This window comes from Lontra canadensis, unplaced genomic scaffold, assembly GCF_010015895.1.
Source record: "Lontra canadensis isolate GAN:19392208 unplaced genomic scaffold, GSC_riverotter_1.0 scaffold59, whole genome shotgun sequence".
Classification (NCBI taxonomy): domain Eukaryota; kingdom Metazoa; phylum Chordata; class Mammalia; order Carnivora; family Mustelidae; genus Lontra; species Lontra canadensis.
Window position 1 is genome coordinate 10,094,932 of NW_022631053.1, and position 21,023 is coordinate 10,115,954.

The window sequence follows — 21,023 nt, forward strand, 5'->3', positions numbered from 1 at the left end:
AATAATTTGATTCATTATATTAATCTGTTAGATCTATTAGTCTACTAAGAAGGTAGTTGATGTATTGTAGCTGTGTGTGTGTGTGTGTGTGTGTGTGTGTACGTAACCTGGGATTTTTGTTTGTTTCAGCCTTTACCCTTCGGAAAGAAAATCTGGAAATGTTTGAAGCACTTGGATTTTTAGCTATCAAACTTGGTGTGATTCCTTCAGATTTTAGTTATGCAGGCCTAAAAGACAAGAAAGCCATCACCTATCAAGCAATGGTTGTTAGAAAAGTGACTCCAGAAAGGTAATCTGACATTACTTTGTAAGCTAGAACTTTACTTTCTTATTGCATCAAATAAATAAATGTGAGGTTAAAAACTCACTAGGAGCATATTAACTAGGAGCATGTTAACCTCCTATCAATAGTAATTAATCGATTAAAGGCTTATTGAGCAGCACATTCTGCCTTAATATGATTATCTTCTAAATAATGTTACGTCTTAAATTTATACTGAAAATATAGGTAGTTTTTTTTTTTTTTTAAGATTTTATTTATTTATTTGGCAGACAGAGATCACAAGTAGGCAGAGAGGCAGGCAGAGAGAGAGGAGGAAGCAGGCTTCCCGCCGAGCCGAGAGCCCGATGCGGGGCTTGATCCCAGGACGCCGGGATCATGACCCGAGCCAAAGGCAGAGGGTTTAACCCACTGAGCCACCCAGGCGCCCCTGAAAATATAGGTAGTTTTAAGACAGAATCTTTGAGAAGTGACAGATTTTAAATGATTGAATTGTTCAGTTCATGAAATAACTTTGTGAATATAATCCTAGAGTAATTTTTTTTTAGTGCACATTTGTTGAAATAGCATTACCTTTTGAATTCCAAAAAAAATTTTTAGTGTTCTGATATAAGTGGTTGTCTGGCAACTGTCATTTAAGCCTTATATTAATTTTTAAGTGTAATATTTAATAAGTCTATATGTTTTATCATTTATAGGTTGAAAAATATTGAAAAAGAAATTGAAAAGAAAAGAATGAATGTGTTTAATATTCGATCTGTAGATGATTCCCTTAGACTCGGTCAGCTCAAAGGAAATCACTTTGATATTATCATCAGAAATTTAAGAAGCCAAATAAATGACTCTGCAAACCTGAGAGAAAGAATTTTGGAGGCAATAGAAAATGTTAAGGTAAGAAAACTCAATTTTAAAATAGTGTAACAGGAAAATCTTTGTAGGCCATCTCTTTACGTTGAGGCAAAAAGGGAAACTTCTTTTTCTTTTGTATCTTTTCTTTTTAAATGCATGTCATTATTTAAAAAAATGATAATTAGGGCATTTTGGCTTATTTTTAATATTCTTCTTGGCACATTTTTTGTATTAAAAAACAAAACTTTAATGTAATTTAAAAAATAGAGTTACGGGGGAAAATCTATCTGCATAAGAAGAGAGGTGTTTTTTGTTGTTGTTTGTGTGTTTGTTTTTTTAGCATGTGCCATATAGAATAGTATTGTATTTTATTTATTTATTTATTTTAGATTTTTTATTTATTCATTTGACAGAGATCACAAGCAGGCAGAGAGAGAGCAGAGAGCCTGATGTGGAGCTCAATCCCAGGACCCTGGGATCATGACCTAAGTTGAAGGCAGAGGCTTTAACCCACTGAGCTACCCAGGCGCCCCTAGAATAGTATTTTAGGCAAAGGGATTAATTTGGGAGGAAATTTTGTTCAGTGATTTTTTTTCAGAACTCTTTGGTGAATAGTTATATTACTTATCAGAATTTTGCACAATCTTTTTTTTTCTTTTCAATCTAATTGTGAATTTTTTTTCAATGCATACAAATGGTAAATCATACACATTTTATTATGTCTTACAATAATAACTAATTAAAATACATAAGTGACATTTTCCAGGCATCTCAATATGCCATAGCCTTCAGTCTGATCATCTAGACTATGGGTTAGCAAGCTTTCTCTGTAAAGAACCAGATAATAAATAATTTTGGCTTTGTAGGCATATGGCCTCTGTTGCAACCACTCTACTGCCCTTGTGTGGAAGCAGCCATAGATGATACATAAATGAATGAGCATGGTTGTGTCCCAGTAAAACTTTATTTACAAAAATAAGTGTTGGCCACATTTCACTTGTGGGCCATCAGTAGTCTGACAACCCCTGATCTAGACTAGTAATCCTCAACCTGGAGTGCTTCTAGGCAATCTCAGCAGTCAGTCCCTACCCCTGAACCAATTAAATAGGAACATTTGGGAATGCAGCTTTGGTTGTTAGTATTTTTTAAAAACTCCCTAGGTGATTTTACTCTACAGCTAACACTGAGAAACACTGATCTAAGATCTTGACCACAAAGACCTTTTTACACAATTTTATTCCTCTCCAAAGGAAAACAAATAAGCAAAACTGGTTTTTAAATCACTATTATGCCTATGGTCAGGAAAATGACTTCCAACTAAAGATTTTCTAAATTCACATTTATTTGCGATTATATATTCTTTTTTTTTGTTAGTTTTTTAAAATTTTTTATTTTTTTTATAAACATATAATACATTTTTATCCCCAGGGGTACAGGTCTATGAATCGCCAGGTTTACACACTTCACAGCACTCACCTTAGCACATACCCTCCCCAATGTCCATAACCCCACCCCCTTCTCCCAACCCCCCTCCCCCCAGCAACCTTCAGTTTGTTTTGTGAGATTAAGAGTCACTTATGGTTTGTCTCCCTCCCAATCCCATCTTGTTTCATTTATTCTTCTCCTATCCCCTTCAACCCCCATGTTGCATCTCCACTTCCTCATATCAGGGAGATCATATGATAGTTGTCTTTCTCCGATTGACTTATTTCGCTAAGCATGATACCCTCTAGTTCCATCCACGTCATCGCAAATGTATATGATGGCTTTTTTCCTTTTTTCCTAGACCTACCTAAACTTTTTCCTCCCTCAAAAAATTGTTATTAAATGATATTCCTTAAACAAAGGAGAGAGATTCTCTGGACTCTTATAGCATTTATTGCCTATCTTTCATTTGGAATTTATGAATATACAACTGCCTATTATAAAATCTCCATTAAGAATGATTTTAACTTTAGCCAACTTTCCTTTAATTCTGAAAATAAGAAGTCTTTGAAGTTTTGTTTTAGAGGGTTATAACTTTGACTTCTAGTAACTTTTGTTATACCCAGTCCTAAATAATTTGAAGAGGTACTTAAAGCTCTTTTGGTTATTCTAGAGTATTATTTGATACTATTTTTCTAAATTTGAAATAAAAATTGTTAGAGAAATACTTATAAAGTGAGCATGAAAAACTCTTATCTTTCAAGAAACCATCTGGACCCAGCGTTTTCTTTGTGAGAGCATGTTTATCCCCTGACCAGTGTCTTTAAGGTTGCAGAGTAATTTACAATTTTCTATTCCTGGGGAAGTGATGCCATGTTATTGTCTTGGCCCAGGCCTTCAGAAACTGAGATAACTAAAAAATGAATTGTTATGTATAAAGGAACCAAGACTTGCTGGGTTTGAAGTAAATTTATTTCTTACTCCCAGCATCACCAGACAGCAGAAGCATCTCAAAATCAGAAAGAGCTTCAGGGCAAAAATCAGATCCAGTCCTAGGTAAACAGTTTGTTTTGGAACTTTGCTGGTTTAGCACTGGAAGACCTGCATCCCACAATCCCTTCAGTAATGTGAATGGAAAGCTGACATACTCTTAAAGCTTTTTCGTTGGTCTTATTTTCTATCTTTTAGTTGTTTGGTTTTTTCCTTTCTATTCTTTAACTTTATAGCATTTCTCAGACCATTTGGCTCTTATGTGTGTATCGGTGATTATAATATTCTTTTATTAAAATAAATACGAAGAGAAAGACTTGGTTACATATTCTGACACAGTAATTACACTTATTTGTTGTAGTCACTTTGGGTCTATGACAAAGAACCATAGACTTGGTGACTTTTAAATAACCAGAAATTTATTTCTTAGAGTGCTGGAGGTCATGTGTCCCTGTGTCCTCACCTCTAAATATCATCTCACTGGAGGTTAAGATTTCAACATATGAATTTTGGGGGGAACACGGGCATGCGATCCATAACAATATAGTTTTTTTTTTTTTTTTAAGATTTTATTTATTTATTTAGTTGAGATAGTAAGCATGCGAGAGAGCACAAGTAGGGGGAGAGGGAGAAGCAGACTCCCCACTGAGCAGGGAGAAGGCTGTGGGACTTGATCCTAGGGCTCAGGATCATGACCTGAGCCAAAGGCAGACACTTAACTGACTGAGTCACCCAGGTGCCCCACAGTATTCTTCTAATTAATTGGTTTTCTTGTATTTGTAGAATAAAGGATTTGTAAATTACTACGGGCCACAGAGATTTGGGATGGGAAGGAAAGTTCACACCGACCAGATTGGACTGGCTTTGCTAAAGAATAAAATGGTATGGATTTAAATAAAACTATGATCTGATTTGTTTTGTCGGTTGTACTTACTACATAAGCCTGCCCTTTGCTTTCTTAACCCACCATATAAATGCATATATACACACACACACATACATATACCGTATACTACATTATTGAACACTTTTGAGCAGCTACTAAATTTTTAGTATCACGTTATAATAAAGCAAACTGTATGCAGTGTCCCTGTATTTATTACTTGTTTGAGACTTAACGGAGAATTGGCCAGAACTCACCAAATTCTTTAAAAAAAACTTAATAGAGGATTTAGAGAAAACTTAACACCCTACAGTTCCAAAAATATGACATCAAATTGTATAAAATTCCTGTTTCTCATAACATTTAAACAAAGCTCTTCTGTCTTTTAAACGTCATATTCCATGCTTCTCATTTTTGTAAAGTTTGCTAGAGCGTTATCAGTTGTTGCTGTGTAACACACTACTCCAAAACTGAGTGGCCTACATTGACAGACATTTACGGTCTCAGTGTTCCTGAGGGTGAGGCATCTGGGAGCAGCCTCGCTGGGTGTTGGTGCATCAGGGTCTCACATGGTGTGCAGTCACACTATCAACCAGGCTGCAGTCTTTGGAGACTTGAATGGGCATAGAGAACCTGCTTTCAAGCACACTCCCATGGTTGTTGGCAGGAAGCTTTAGTTTCTCACCATAAGGTTACTCATGGAGTGACTTCCCTGAGAGAGGAGTCCAGGAACACAGAAGAGTGAGAGAGACCATAAGACCATAACATAAATCTCAATGTCTTTTATAATGTAATCTGGAAAGTGACATCTTTACTCCTGCTCTGTCTCACTTATTGGGCGCACAGACCCACCCTGATGTGTGTGGGGGAGGACTGTGGTAGGCATGAGTAACAGCCAGTGGAGATCATGGAGGCCAACTTAGAGGCTGGCCCCACAGCTAGAAAGCCATATTTTCTTTCCTTTGAAGCATCCCCTCCCCAACTTGTACATTCTCTGCATCTCAATTTAAATTTTCATCCCACTCCCAAGAAAAATTGAATTCTTCTTATCTTGTGACCTCAAAGCTTCTTGGACTTCCCATCTTAGGTTTTAGTATATTTTACTGTTACTGTTTATTTGATCTTTTCCAATAAACAAACATCATATCTCTCTTGTTCAACACTCTATCCCTAGTGCAGTGCACAGTGCCTAGCACATAGCAGATGCTTAGTAATATTTATTTGAATGAATTAGCTTCTGAATATATATTTGAATGAATGAATGAATACTGTAAGATTGAGTATAATTTTAGGTTGAATAATCTGTCTTAAGATCCTTTCCTATTCTAAAACATATACTTAGAAGTCACAGTGCTGGAGACCTATAACAATAATAATAACGATACAGGACCTCATAGAGACATTAAAAAAAGGAGCATCTTTTTATCTATTTAGTTTTTAAAAGAAAATATTAAAGTTCGCAATTATTTTTATTTGAGAGAGAAAGCATGAGCAGGGCAGAGGGGCAGAGAGAGAGAGAGAGAGAGAGAAAAGCAGACTCCCTGCTGAGCAGAGAACCCAATGTGGGGCTTGATCCCAGGACCTTAATATCATGATGTAAGCTGAAGGCAGACATTTAACTGACTGAGCCACTCAGGTGCCCCATAAAAATTTCAACAACCATGACTCTTTTTTCTTTCTTTTGCAAAATTTTTTTTTAGATTTTATTTATTTATTTGACAGACAGAGATCACAAGTAGGCAGAGAGGCAGGCAGAGAGAGAAAGGAGGAAGCAGGCTCCCCATGGATCAGAGAGCCAGATGTGGGGCTCAATCCCAGGACTCTGAGATCATGACCTGAGCCAAAGGCAGAGGCTCTAACCCACTGAGCCACCCCAGTGCCCCTCTTTTTCTTTTCTTGAAGGTTTTATTTATTTATTTGAGAGAGAGAGGGTAAAAGAAGAGGGAGAGCACAGAGAGAGAAGCAGACTCCCTGCTGAGCAGAGAGTCTGACGCAGGGCTTGATCCCAGGACCCTGAGTTCATGACCTGAGCTAAAGACAGATGCTTGGGACACCTGGGTGGCTCAGTAGGTTAAGTGGCTGCCTTCGGCTCAGGTCATGATCCCAGTGGTCTGGGATCGAGGACTGCATTGGGCTCCTTGCTCGGCAGGGAGCCTGCTTCTAACCCCTGCCTCTGTCTGCCACTCTGCCTGCCTGTGCTCGCTCACTCTCTCTGACAAGAAAGAAAGAAAGAAAGAAAGAAGGAAAGAGGTAAAGAAAGAAAAGAAAAGAAAAAAGAAAAGAAAACAAAGATGCTTAACTGACTGAGCCACCCAGGCACCCCAATTGGCAATTAAAAAAAAGATTTTGGCAATTGTAAGATCAGACAGTTCCAAGACTTGAGAACAGAAATGAAATTAGTGGTTCACCATTTCCCTATGCTTTCTTCCTTCCCAATTTTTGTTACATATGTTGGTCAAGTCTGAGTTTTATATGATTACTTCATACTTGCATTCTAAGCTTGATGATAGAGGTAAAGAATGACAGAAGTAGAACTATGAAAATGATGGGTACTTTTTCCAGTCCATAATATTTTAAACCTATGTATGAAGTTGCTTTGTGCAGATCTATTTCCAAATATAGTGCTGTTTAGTTTTTGAAAACTTGAAGATAAAATTACAGTTTCAAATATTATTTGTTAAGTGCCTATTCTTTTATGGTATCAGAGAACTTGTATCTTTTTTAAAATGTAAGTAATTTGTCATTTTTGTTTAACATATGTTTGCTTGCTTGATTTTTAAAGGTGGAGGCTATAAAATTATTTCTTACACCAGAAGATCTGGATGATCCTGTAAATAGAGCAAAGAAATATTTTCTTCAAACTGGTATTTAAAAATTTCTTTACCCTACACATAGTCATGCAAATATATAATACAAATGTTATGTCAGCAGGAGGGCATTTGTTGCTTTGCTACATAAATGTGATAAGAAATAGCTCGTAATATATTATACATTAAATAATTTTATTACATGTCAAAGACTCATTTTTGGTCAGATATCCAGGACTTCTGTCTGTTTTAACTCTTGCTTGGGGGTAGGAGTGAGGGGAGAAATAGCTTCTTAGTTTTTCGTGGTCTAAATCCTCAGAGGAGGAGTGCCTGGGTGGCTCAGGGGTTAAAGCCTCTGCCTTCGGCTCAGATCATGGTCCCGGGGTCCTGGGATCGAGCCCCGCATCGGGCTCTCTGCTTGGTGGGGAGCCTGCTTCCTCCTATCTCTCTGACTGTCTCTCTGCCTACTTGTGATCTCTGTCTGTCAAATAAATAAATAAATAAAATCTTTAAAAAAAAGTCCTCAGTGGAGTTAAGAATTTCAAATTCTACACTGGTACCAATGAAAGTATGCACTACAACTAGAGGAGACTTAAAAACAAACTACATAAAAGTTTGTTATATCCAATACTTTGTGCACTGTTTTTGGTTTATTTGCCCATTCAGCCCAGTCAATTTGGACACTTTAGCTCAATATCATGGTTTAAATGCAGAATGTTTCCTGAGAAGCACCAAAGAAAATGGTTATGAGTTTGGGTTCTACAGTCAATCCACATGGGTTTGACTCTCAAAATGACTTACGTGTTTCTATTTAGAGTTCTGAGAATATAATTTCTTTATAACAATGATTCCTAAACTTGAGTGATCATAAGAAATACCTGGTACATTTATTAAAATGAGGATTCCTACCTGAATAAGCATCTTTGCAGTAGAGTTCATTAATTTAATTTAATTTTATTTTATTTTTATTTTTTATTTTTATTTACTTACTTTTTTTTTTTAAGATCTTTATTTATTTATTTGACAGACAGAGATCACAAGTAGGCAGAGAGGCAGACAGAGAGAGAGAGGAGGAAGCAGGCTCCTTGCAGAGCAGAGAGCCCAACGTGGGGCTTGATCCCAGGACCCCGGGATCACGATCTGAGCCGAAAGCAGAGGCTTTAACCCACTGAGCCACTCAAGCTCCCCCATTAATTTAATTTTAAAAAGCATCCCATTAGCAAGGCCTGTTAGCATCCTTGATGGATCCAACCCTTTCTTACTCAAAAGATTCTGTATAAATGTTCATAATAGTTCTTTAAAAATATGTAGACTCAGAGGCTTATTTAGTGGTTTTGTTTTTTAAGAAATCTGAATAATTACAAGTTAATTTATCTCCATTTTGAAGTAGGTATTACTAATGTGCTTTCTGCTATTTTTTTTTTAAAGCAGGGAAAGTGAATGGAGAATGGACCATATGATTAATGACCTTTATTAGACAAACAAACTCTTCAGGTGTAGCCAGGTTTATCGTTGGTGCTAAACGTCATCTTCATATTCAAGTTTATAAGAGCATAGTTCATTGCCTCTCATTTAGCAGGTATAATAAAAGTCTTTATAACTGCCCTGTAAATGAAAGTGGCTGACTCACTGATTTTCTCTTTATTTCAGAGGATGCTAAAGGCACACTTTCCTTGATGCCTGAATTCAAAGTTCGCGAGAGAGCACTGTTGGAGTCATTGCATCGCTTTGGCATGACGGAGGAGGGTTGTATCCAGGCTTGGTTTTCTTTTCCCCACTCAATGCGCATATTCTACGTTCATGCATATAGCAGCAAAATTTGGAATGAGGCAGTATCTTACAGACTTGCAACCTATGGATCAAGAGTAGTAGAGGGTGATTTGGTCTGTTTGGATGAAGATATTGATGAACATTTCCCAAATAGTAAAGTAAGTGTCATTTCATCAAAGTTGTCAAAGAGTAGTTACCACACTGGGAACATTAATTTTCAGAAGCCTTGATTTGAGAAACAATTAAGAACTAAGCATACATTTTATATTTTTATTTGTATTTGCTTATCGTCTGCTTCTATGCCAAGGGCTAAGTCTTAACACATGTTTGTAAATGGTAAAATAAAAATAGTCAGTGGCATTAAGTGAAAGGTCCAAAGATAGTAAACTTTCCTTTAAAGAATATGTTTTAAAGAATTACAGAAGTAATGCACAAAATAGTATCATTAAAAGTGAAAAATCAAAAGTTTACATATGAAGCTGTCATCTCACCACTCTTACTGTCTTTCTCTCTCTTGTGTCTAGGAAATCAACCTCTGTTTTTTGGCATGTGTCCTTCTAGACCTTTTTCTATGCTTTCCCATAAATACATAGGAGAGTATATTTTTATTCTATTAGCTAACACTGAGGAAAGAAAAGGAGGGCTTAGATAAAGCTCAGAACTTAAAATATGAAAAGGAATACAATTTTTTATAATAATGGTATATGGGGTGTGTAATATGTGTATTTCTTTTATATAAATGTGATTTTATATAATTGCAATTTCAAAGCTTGCTTTTTTCCTCTTAACAATTTATATTACATAAGTTGATTCTTTCATTTCCTCTCTATCCAACTAGTACTTTTATCTTTGGGGGTTTAAGCAGTTTGAATAATAAAACTGAATTCCATAAACCAAGTAAAGAAGCTTATTTTGTAATATAATGCAAAAAGAACATTATCTCAAGTTAGTCTTACAAAGATGTTATAAACGTGGAGGGATTTGAGTAGTGCTTTCATATGTAACATCATAACATCACTGAATTTTAGATGAGAAGAGGATCTTAGAGACCCTCTTTTTTAACTCCTGTTTTATAGAAATGAAAATCAAGACCCAGATTTCATGACACACAGTAACAGAATTAAAAGACCTAACCTGAGTTGATCTCTACCAGAGAAATCATGGAGTACAGAAAAGGTGTTAGCATCTAGAGAGAGAACATGGCCCAATTTTTCAAAAATGAAGAAACATAGACTCTGAACTCTATGTAAAGGGAGCTTTATCTGAATTAATGGTAGAAGTCTGGATGTATGAATTAAGGTTTTTGTTTATTTGTTTGATTGGTTGATTTTTGTTTTAGTTTTTAGTAACGGAGATCTTCCTCCAACCAACGTAAAGAAAAGTGGACAGGAATTCATTGGCTCTCAAAACAGAGACTCTGACTAATTCAGACACAGCTATATCTGGTCTCCTAAATAATCTGTCTCTATTTTCTTCATCTACCAACTATGTTTTCCTCTGTTAGAGCCATTCTTGGTCTGGCTTGTTCTTTCGCTGGCAAGATGGTTATGAGCATCTCTAAGCTTATTTCTTACAACTTGTGGACAAGAGGACTTTTCTTCCCAATGGAATAAAGGCCATGGAATTAAGTCTCTCTGGCTAGGAAAGACCACTTCCTGTGGACTAGAGTATGTGATCTGCTAAGCCTATGTTCCAGAGGATCCTCCCTGGAACCATATCACCCAAATCATGTTGGAGAACCAGGAGGGAAGCTACCTGAAAATGAGGGTGCTCCTATCGGAAAAGAGAGTAATGACTGAGCAAGCCAGAGTGACCGATGTTTGCTTCACTGTTTCATTTAGTGGGTGGCTTATGAGTATTTAGATAAGAAAGTGATCTTGGGGAGCATAAATCACTAAGAATGGTCATTTAACTGAGATAAAATCTGAAACTATAAAAAGAAATCTAGCAGAATTATAGGTCTTATTTTACCTCGTGAATGGAAGAGATGTCAGTGATTCCCTTTGCATAAATTGTGAAAAATCATGTTTTTTTCACACATTCCAGAAATCACGTTCATTTAAATATTACCTGGCTACACATTATTTAGTAAGTTAGCCTTTCTTAATTCAGATTTTCAGAAGTCTCTGACAAGACATGGTAATAAGCTCTGAAATACATGTCTTATAAGACTTCTTTGTTCAAAGTAACATTTGCAAGGACAGTTTTGTGATCAGAACTGTATCTGTTTTCTTTTGGAGAAAGAATTTTTTCTCCTTCATATCTTGCTAAGTTTCCTTCTATTAGAAAAAAACCTCTTTATGTAGTTTAGAACCAATCATTTATACTTTATTACTAAGCACTGTGAATAGAGGCAGGACTTACAGGCCCAACATGTTAAAACATGACAATGAAAAGACAGTACAGTTTCTAATAAATGGTGTATGGGGCATGTAATGTTGTGCATCTATAGTTAAAAATTGTAGGAAACTAATCTGATTCTTGATAGGTTTAGTAGACTAACAGTTATACCGATTTTCATTTAATTTCTCTGTGAACAAGATAGAGAAATGTGTCAGACAGTTAAAAAGTTAGATGAATTCCTAGTTGGAGAATAGCCATATACCCAAAGCATGTTTGCAAATTAAAAAAATCAGTTGGTATCAACCTGGAGGGAGCTCTCTAACTACAAAACATGGTCTTCTATACTTGACCATGTTTTTCAGTATTTTCAGATTTTGAGAATCACCACTTCTGAGAGAGCATTATGGCACTTGTTGGTGACAGAGATGGGGGCGGTTTCCCAGAGGCAGATTTTTGATTCAGCTCAGCAGCTTTGTAAGTTAGGAAAGGCTGCTGGTGATGAGGTGGAAATGTCGCCTTGGGGTGTCACGCTACCACCATTCTCTTTGTGCTCCAACTTCAGTTCTCAGTGGTCAAAACAGCAAGTATTCTAATTTTTATGTAGTCTAGAAACAAATTGTGAAAATAATCTTGTTTGGGTATATGTTTATTCAGCATAGGAGTCAAATTATACATAACAGGGAAAATTGAGGCAAAGAATCATTCATATTTTTGTCATGTTTTTAAAATATAGGTTCATCTAGTAACTGAGGAAGAGGAATCAGCTGACACGTATGCAATACATCAGGTAAATTTGTTTAAAAATTGGTATCGCTTAGGGCGCCTGGGTGGCTCAGTGGGATAAAGCCTCTGCCTTCGGCTCAGGTCATGATCTCAGGGTCCTGAGATCGAGCCCTGTATCGGGCTCTCTGCTCAGCAGGGACCCTGCTTCCCTCTCACTCTCTGCCTGCCTCTCTGCCTACTTGTGATCTCTCTCTGTCAAATAAATGAATAAAATCTTTTTTAAAAAAATTGGTATCGCTTAGATCTACATGTAGATACTGTATCCAAAAGACAAAATGTTGATCGTTTCTCTGCCCCCACCTTTTTAACTACTTCATAATTCAGGTAGAATTTATATACAGTAAAAATCACTCTTCTCAGTTTATAGTTCTAAGAGTTTTGATAAACATACAGTCTTGTGACTACCAGAGAAATTGAGATAAAGAACATTTTCCTCTCTCCCTAAAATTTCCCTGTGACCCTTTTTAGTCAACCCCCACCCCCAGTTCCAGCCCCCACTCCTGAGCGGTTCATTCATTTTCTGCCCCGATCATTTTGCCCTTGAAAGAATGTCAAATAAATGGAATCATACAGTTTGTGGTCTTTTATGTCTGGCTTCTCTCAATTAGCATAATGAGTTTGAAATCCACTCATGTTGTATGTATTTGAATTTTTTACCTTGTTCCCTTTTCTGACTACTTTTTGGTATCGTTTAAAATCATCAGGAGGAAAGCCCTCTAATGTGTAGTGTCTTTTCATAAGGATCTGAGCGAAACACTATTTGGTGCTACTGGTTCACTCTCATGTTTCTAAATAAGTAAGAAGAATGTAAAGTTATCAACCAAAATACCATTTATGTCACTGAGCACTAGGGGTTATTTGTTATAGAAACAATATGCTTTTAGGATTATATGACTACATTGAGATTAAATCTTTGTCAGCTAATTAAGTGTACCCAAACCTCTTGTTTCCTCTCTTCTACATTAACAATAGTTTGTCTAATAATATCTGACTTGAGCTGGTTACCTTGGTTGTTGTGAGTCCTTCTTGATTTTAGTTAGCTCTTTTCTTTGCCTGGCAGTGTTTAAAATAATCAAAGTAGTGTAGCATTCAATAGCATGTTTCAGGCTGATTGTAATGTTTATATCCTGAGACATAATGATCATGTATCAGTGACTGACTCCCTTTCTCTCTGTTTCTTTCTCTCTCTTTCATTCTTTCCCTCCTTCCCTCCCTACCCCTCCCTTCCTTCCTTTCTTTCTTTCCTTCTCTCTCTCTCTCTCTTTCTTTCTTTCTAAGATTTTATTTATTTATTTGAAAGAGAGGGAGAGAGAGGGAGCACAAGCAGGGGGAGTGGCAGAGGGAGAGGGAGAAGCAGGCTCCCTCCTGGGCAAGGAACCTGACATGGGACTCCAGGATCCAGAGATCATGACCTGCACCGAAGACAGACACTTAACCAACTGAGCCACCCAGGAGCCCCAGTGATTTTCTTATATACTGAATCTTAGTGATACAATGATCATATATTTTTCTGAAGGCTGTTTCATGTAATTTTGTCCTTCTTCTGCACAGGTGGTTCTTCCAGTGCTTGGATACAATATTCAGTACCCGAAGAACAAAGTTGGGCAGTGGTACCAGGAAATACTTAGCAGAGATGGACTACAGACATGTAGGTTTAAAGTACCGACTCTGAAACTCAATGTTCCAGGATGCTATAGACAGATACTGAAACATCCCCGTGATGTCTCATACCAACTAATGGAAGAACATGATACTGATGTCAAAACTGAAGGCTCTCACATTGATGAAGCAACTTTATCTCTTTTGATCTCTTTTGATCTTGACGCTTCATGTTATGCAACAGTCTGTCTGAGGGAGATAATGAAGCATGACTTTAAGAACCACTACCCTTGATATAACCATATATATGTCACTCTTTAAAAGGAAGGAAGCTAAAATTTCCTGTGCACCTTCCATGTGCTAGGAGCCTTATAATTTTTCTCTCCTGTGATTACAAAACATCCTGCTGAAGTGGGAGTTTGGTGCTGTTGTTCTAGAGGACTTATAGGTAGTAAGCAGCAGGATCTGTATTTAAGACCCTAAAACCTATGTTCTTTCTATTATCTAATATATCAGTGATTATTCTATGCTATAAAATTTATAATCTTTCTTGACTATTCAAAACAAATAATATGGCAAGATAACATGGAAGGAAAAAAACATGTTTGAAGTAATGTTTATATCCCCTAGCTCCTTGCTTAGAATGTAGATGAAACTAGATTGTAATATGGTTGGAGAGAAAGGGAAATGATGCATTTTGTTAACTATAATCGTCATTCTTTTCTGTTTTTGAAATTATTGATCAGAATAACACATTAGGGAAATATAATCCCTATGTTTATGATAGCTACCCCAGGGTAGCTTACCCCTTTATGAGATAACTTATCTTCAGTGAAGATTGAAATAAAATTTTTCATACAATTTCTTTATCTCAGTATACGTTGACCCTCTTGACTTTCTGTGATATTTTTACCTATTACCTAAAACATAGAGTTTAGAGTCAGACACACCTGGGCTCAGACTCCAGCTCTGACACTTACTAGTGACTTTGGGTATGTTATTAATTCTTTTTGAGGCTTACTTAAAGAATCAAGATAACACCAACCTCCTAAGCAACAAGTAATAGGATTGTCTCCACCTTCTATGTTGCTAGAGGGAGAAAACATTTTGCCCATTTGAGGACTGAATTATTTGTCCCACATCATAAATCATCCTTAACCACTTTATATCAGTTAAATTTGGGAGGGATGGTATATATTGATCAGGAAGAGCCAATCATTCTTTCAATGCTGGTGGTATAACATGATGATGAAATTTAAAAAGCAGTAGAGAGTATTACGTGTCAGTAATGTTGCACTTTTATATACTCAAGTCAGTGAAACTGTTTTGGGCATAGTAGCATAAGGAAATAAAATTCAAAAGAAGGAAGAGTCCTATGCAATGCAAAATTGCTCATTGCAACACTTTTATATAAAATGAAAGAAATTATAGTTTGAAAGTCCAGCATTAGACAACTAAAGTAAGTAAAATGAGATGTATTGACTTGATAGCAAAATATATACTTACTAAAAATGATGATAAAAGTTTAGGTATGTGAGAAAGTGTTGCCGCTCAAAAATAAACATAGATATTACAAATGCAGTATACACACTGACCGCAGCTTTTACAAAGAGAGGCGCTTTGGCATAGTGATTAAAAGCATAGTTACTGTGGAAAAACTCCCCAAGTTTGAACCTTGGCTCTGCCACATGGCATTGTGGCCTTGAGACAAGTTACTTAAGCTTTGTGTGCTTTGGTTTCAACATCTGTGAAATGAGAATGGCAATGTACCTACCTCGTAGGATTATTGGGAGGATTTACCAAGTTCATGGATGTAAAGCAGCTTAGAAAAGTACCTGCTACTTAGTTATTGTTAAATAAGTATCCACAAATGCAAGTTTGGAAAGGAAGAGAAAAAAACATGAAAATAAGTTTCTTTTTTGTCATTATATATTTTAATAATAAATAAATCTCAGAACACAAAAATTGGACTTTGTAGTACCATTGGATTTTAAAATTACCTTTAACATCTTAATATTTATTGAAAATAAAATGCTATATTACATAGTAAAAAAATTTAGAAAAAAATGTGCCATTTCATATACGAAATTATATCCTGCAAATGTAATAAGAAAGTGAATTATGTAAATTATTCAATTCTACATGTCTCTTAAATATTGAGTAGCAATTAGAAAATATGAAAGCATTAAAATGTGCTATCATTGATATTATTTTCTTTGCCTGTAGATGGCACTATAATTTTAGATATCTTATCTATTTAATACTGGGCCATACATAAGGAAAGACTCACTAAACTTATTTCAAGTCACCATAAAATGTATAAAATGTATAAAATGTTGATGTGGAAAATTATTTTATATGCCTATAATATTTGACACGTTAATTTTTATTCAGCATTAGACCTTGAATATACTTTGGACCATATAATGACCAGTCACCTAGCTTTCCTGGGCATTTCAGGCCTTCAGAAGGATAATCTTTGGATTAATTTTAATTTTCAAGGTTGCTTTTGAAACTAAGCATTAGTGCCTCGGGATTACTAAGGTAAAACAAATTGAGGTCTTTTTATTAAGCTAAAAACACTGATGTTTTTGACTTAGGCAAAACTGAAAGTCATACGCAAGTTTCAATTCGAGTAACATTTATTGTTTGTGGTACTGGCACTTTGTCACTTCTCTCATTTTAATCCATGTACCCAAGCTTTAGGTAGGTAATATTTTCCCTGATTTTGCAGATGGGAAAATATCTGAGTGGTTTACTGACCTATCCAAGGTCAAACAAGATAGTATGTGGCTAAACTTGATTATGCTTTGTAGATCAGTACTGTTTTCATCTACCTAATATTTGCTTTCTGAAAACAAGTTTTTGTTATTGACTTTCATTTTCACTAACTCAGTATTACTTGCCACTGATTAATAGGCATATTGGAGCATGTCTTGAGAGAAACAAGGTTCCATTTGAGATTCTGAGACCAAAATAAAAGTAGAGGAGATCCATCAGGAAATTCCCAGATCATTTGGAATATTTTCCAGAATGCTTTGGGACTTGTATCATATTGATATACAAAGTTATTGCGGGTCATAGGAGGTTGTTTTAGGTGGTACCTGGCACAATATTAATATTGAAAAAGAACAGTGGGAGAGTTGCTCCTTTTTTTAGAACACCTCATAAAACACTAACAATAGTGTCCAGCACCTAAATTCTCCATGTTAGCTACTGTGCTATATGATGAAAGTTTTACATTGGAATGATTACGACTTCCCCTTGAGATCTGATCTGACTCTGTCTCAGCATAATTATAATTCAGCACACTTTTAGATTTATTTATTTTTGTAAATGGAAATAACTTTCTAAATCTGGGAATTGAGCAATTCATTCAAATTAAGATCTTTAAGAACTATCTAGGTCAGTGTTTTCAATATTTTCCACCTGGGAACTACCTTTAGGAGACTGAAAAAAAAAAATGAAGCCCCAGGTTAACAGTGAAGTTTCCTTGTATTAATGTGAGGATAGAAAAAGAGGTCGGAGGAAGATATGGAAGTGAGGAAAATGGGACTTCTCATTTTTTTTTCTCAATTTACCTCTGAAGTGTTTGGATTTTTAAGTAAGAATATATTTGGCTATTAATTTTGCAATTAAAAACCTTGAAGAAGGGGCTCCGGGGTCGCTCAGTTGATTAAGTGTCTGCCTTCGGCTTGGGTCATGATCCCAGAGTCATGGAATCAAGTCCTGCATAGGGCTCCCTGCTCATTGGGGAGTCTGCCTCTTCCTCTCCCCTTCCTCCCCAGCTCATGCTCTCTCTTACTCTCTCTGTCTCTCTCTCAAATAAATAAATAAAAATCTTGAAGAATAAGTAAATAAAATAAAAAAAAAATAATGCCCTGAAGAATACTTAAGGCTCAACGAGGGTAAGGTAAGGGAATTAGTGGATTAGGATGGCATTATTTTCAGAATGGATCTTCTGGTGGCTCATGCCAGCATATTGTCAGAAGGAAATTTATGTATTATGTGTTTAATGGCACTAATGGCAGTTAATACAAATAGTTTAAAGTTTTAGTGCCTTTCTATGGGTTTTGCTTTCAGATTCAGAAAGGTTCTGTCTTAGGGTTAACTTGAGGTCTTATGATATTGTCTTAGTCTGTTTTTCATGAGCCCTTCTGCTTTACCTATTTTTTTTTTAAGATTTTATTTATTTATTTGACAGAGATCACAAGCAGGAAGAGAGGCAGGCAGAGAGAGAGGAGGAAGCAGGCTCCCCACAGAGCAGAGAGCCCGATGCGGGGCTCGATCCCAGCACCCTGGGATCATGACCTGAGCCAAAGGCAGAGGGTTTAACCCACTGAGCCCCCCAGGTGCCCGTGCTTTACCTATTTTTGATAGGCCACCAAGCAATGCCAAATGTCTGACATAATAATCAACAAATATTTGAGTACCCCTAAACTAAAAGCAGTCTATAAGGTACCAGGGGGTAAGACAAAAATAAATCAAATAATATCTCTGCTTTTGAGGGCTTTAGCCGCGTTATATTCTTTCAGATAACATTTGATTCGAAATGTTCGTTATCTGCAAAAGAGATATGCAGGCTAAAGAGAAGGAGAAGAACAAGCAAGGTCTTTCCATTTCGCGTATGGCTCGCTGTAGGACCAGTAATATGTTACGTGACCTCTCAGCAGCTCATCCTGAAACCTTCAGTGATACTTATATTAGCATTTCTAAGTGTTTTGAGATCTGCTCTTAAAATACGCTTTGAACTATTCAGTCTAAATGCTGCTTTCTGGAAAGCTACTGCTTTAAAGAATGGGAAATGGTGTTAATGGAGTTAATCTTGTGTAATTTCAGTGTGGGTTGTCAGGAATATCTTTAAGTAAAGAAAATGACTCTAATCTTCTTAGGCAATTCATTTTCTCAGCTGCTGTGAGACGGGAGCTAATTTACTCTGCCTGTGTACATAGACCCTATCTTACTAAAGAGAACTTGTACTCCTGGTAAGAAGCTGGGACATCCATGACATTTTTTAAATTGAGGTGTTTTGGAAAATATTATAAAATATAAGATACATTAAATTGTCTCTTTAATTATCAATTTTTTTAAATAAATACCCAACTCAGTTACCAATATAGAAATGAAATCCCAGTTACAAGGAAGAAATTTAATTATGGAGTCAAAACAAGAGCTATTTTGTTGTTTTTAAAGGGAAGAGATCAAAGAACTGGTCACTCCTTAACTGAGGGTGTTAGAGCAGCAGGATGGGGGTGGGGAGTGGAGAGGGTTAGGGATTCAATTCTTTATGCTTTTATTCCAAGTCACCCTTTCCTGATGAGCCCTACTAGCATTCTCTTAGACTAGTTAGGTCAGGATTCTGAACTTTTCACTACAATAGGGTTTTAATCTTAGCTGACTATTGTTTCCACCCCCACCCCTAGTCATAAAGGACTAGTGTTCTTTTCTAAAAAGAGAAGATGAAGAATATTTCTATTTAAAAAAAAAACACACACACACAAAAAAAACCTTTTTAAGTGTTTTAGGTTATAGTACACTAGATTTTTTTGCATCTGATTTTCAAAAGGAAAGTAATTTAGGTTCATTTTTTTAAATAAATTAATCTTAAGGTAAATCTATAAATTTTTTATGGTATATAAATAATAACAAAGCATTTTTCCTATTTAGAAATGATTTTAGAAAATTTGAGAAGCAGTTATTCCAAATCCGAATTCAAAGAGCATTCTCCCAAGGCATTGAGAGAGAAAATTTTAATTTCATAGTGAAGTATTTGATGATTGTGTTTTTTTATGTACATATTCTCTCTAGTTTTGATTATTGTCATAATTTTCTAACCAACTGCCTCTATTCTTCATTCTAATGAGTCCTTCCTGTATACTAATGTCATTTAACCTTATAAAAATAGAAATTTGATTCTGTCATTGTGTTTTGGCCAGTTAGCCTTTCGGTGGCTTCCCAGGATCTATGGTAAATAAGTCTATATCCCTAAACATAGCAGATATGTATCTGCACAGTATGATTTCAGATTATCTTTGAAGTGTCATCTTCTATTTACTCCATAAAACATACCTTTTGTTTTAGCTCTGTTTGCTCTTTCCCAAATACAGGAAGTTTTTCTATGTTACACATCTCAACCTCCCATTCCTGTTGGCAGAATGTCTTTTCCGCGTAGGTTAAATATCTTGTCTGTGAAATCTGTGTTCTTATAATACTTGTCTAAGTCTGTACTATCCCATTAGTCACACTGCATTATACTTATTTGACTAATTATCTGGTTCATCTATAACTAACTGTTCAAAGCATTAATCTTTATACCTCAGGGACCCATAGGTATATAACATGTAATAGGTTAAAAATGCTGAATGAATACCACAAACATATCTTAGTACATTTATTTGTTAAGTATATGTATTATAATATATATAATCTCGGGAAAGTTCTAAAATAGTTACTTACCCTCACAGAAAGTTTAGGAGACTTGGGTTTCATTAGATTGCTTTTCCACTTTTACAGAATTGCCAAAATAATTTAAATAGTTTCATTTTGGTCATTACTACCTAAAAATATCTACTTTTTATTTAAATACTAAATTCATTTTAGAATTTCATCGCTCAGAACAAGCTCTCAAGCAGTATAACAATTCTCATTTTACAAATGAATTTTTTAGGGCTTAAAGAGGTTAAGTAGCTTAACTCCAAGTTGCAAAGAGAGTTTAACCTGGCCCTTCATTTTAAAGCCCATGATGATAACTACTTTGCTCTGTTGATTCCTAATGTAAAATGTCTCAGTTATCTGCTTAACTAGTGGATATTTAATTCCTGCCTATCTCTGAATTGACCTGTACATTTCTAATTCTTTTTTTTTTTAAGATTTTATTTATTTATTTGACACAGACAGACACAGCAAGAGAGGGAACACAAGCAGGGGAAGTGGGAGAGGGAAAAGCAGGGTTCCCGCCAAGCAGGGAGCCCGATGAGGGGCTCAGTCCCAGACATTGGGATCATGACCTGAGCCGAAGGCAGACGCTTAATGACTGAGCCACATAGGTGCCCCTACATTTCTAATTCTTTATGACATTAAGGCAAATTGGGGGAAGACTCACTTTAAATGACATAATGATAATAGCTGTCAATAATTGAGCACTATTTGCTGAGCATTTTGCAACTTGTTAGTACATACCTATAGAATAAGTATTGTTATTATTTTTGTTTTGAGGACATGGAGATTGAATACGAGTAAGAAACTTGAGAAAGGTAAAACATGGAGCCAGAGCTGGAAACCAGATCTTTTTTCT

The 21,023-nt window shown here is 35.9% G+C and overlaps 1 protein-coding gene across 5 annotated transcripts in view; it reads left to right on the plus strand.

The window, feature by feature from the left end:
- The window catches only part of PUS7L (pseudouridine synthase 7 like), a 71,111-nt gene that overhangs the window by 13,045 nt on the left and 37,043 nt on the right, over positions 1–21,023 (plus strand). For 4 of the 5 annotated variants that reach the window (XM_032876986.1, XM_032876989.1, XM_032876987.1 and 1 more), the window contains 7 exons: positions 130–289; positions 979–1,171; positions 4,328–4,426; positions 7,210–7,291; positions 8,885–9,162; positions 12,081–12,134; positions 13,682–15,002. In XM_032876986.1, the coding sequence (XP_032732877.1) occupies positions 130–289; positions 979–1,171; positions 4,328–4,426; positions 7,210–7,291; positions 8,885–9,162; positions 12,081–12,134; positions 13,682–14,023 (1,208 nt within the window). In that variant the 3' untranslated portion in view covers positions 14,024–15,002. Of the gene's footprint in view, positions 1–129; positions 290–978; positions 1,172–4,327; positions 4,427–7,209; positions 7,292–8,884; positions 9,163–12,080; positions 12,135–13,681; positions 15,003–21,023 lie in introns of those variants that run through there. The other variant, XM_032876988.1, reaches the window with a different exon arrangement.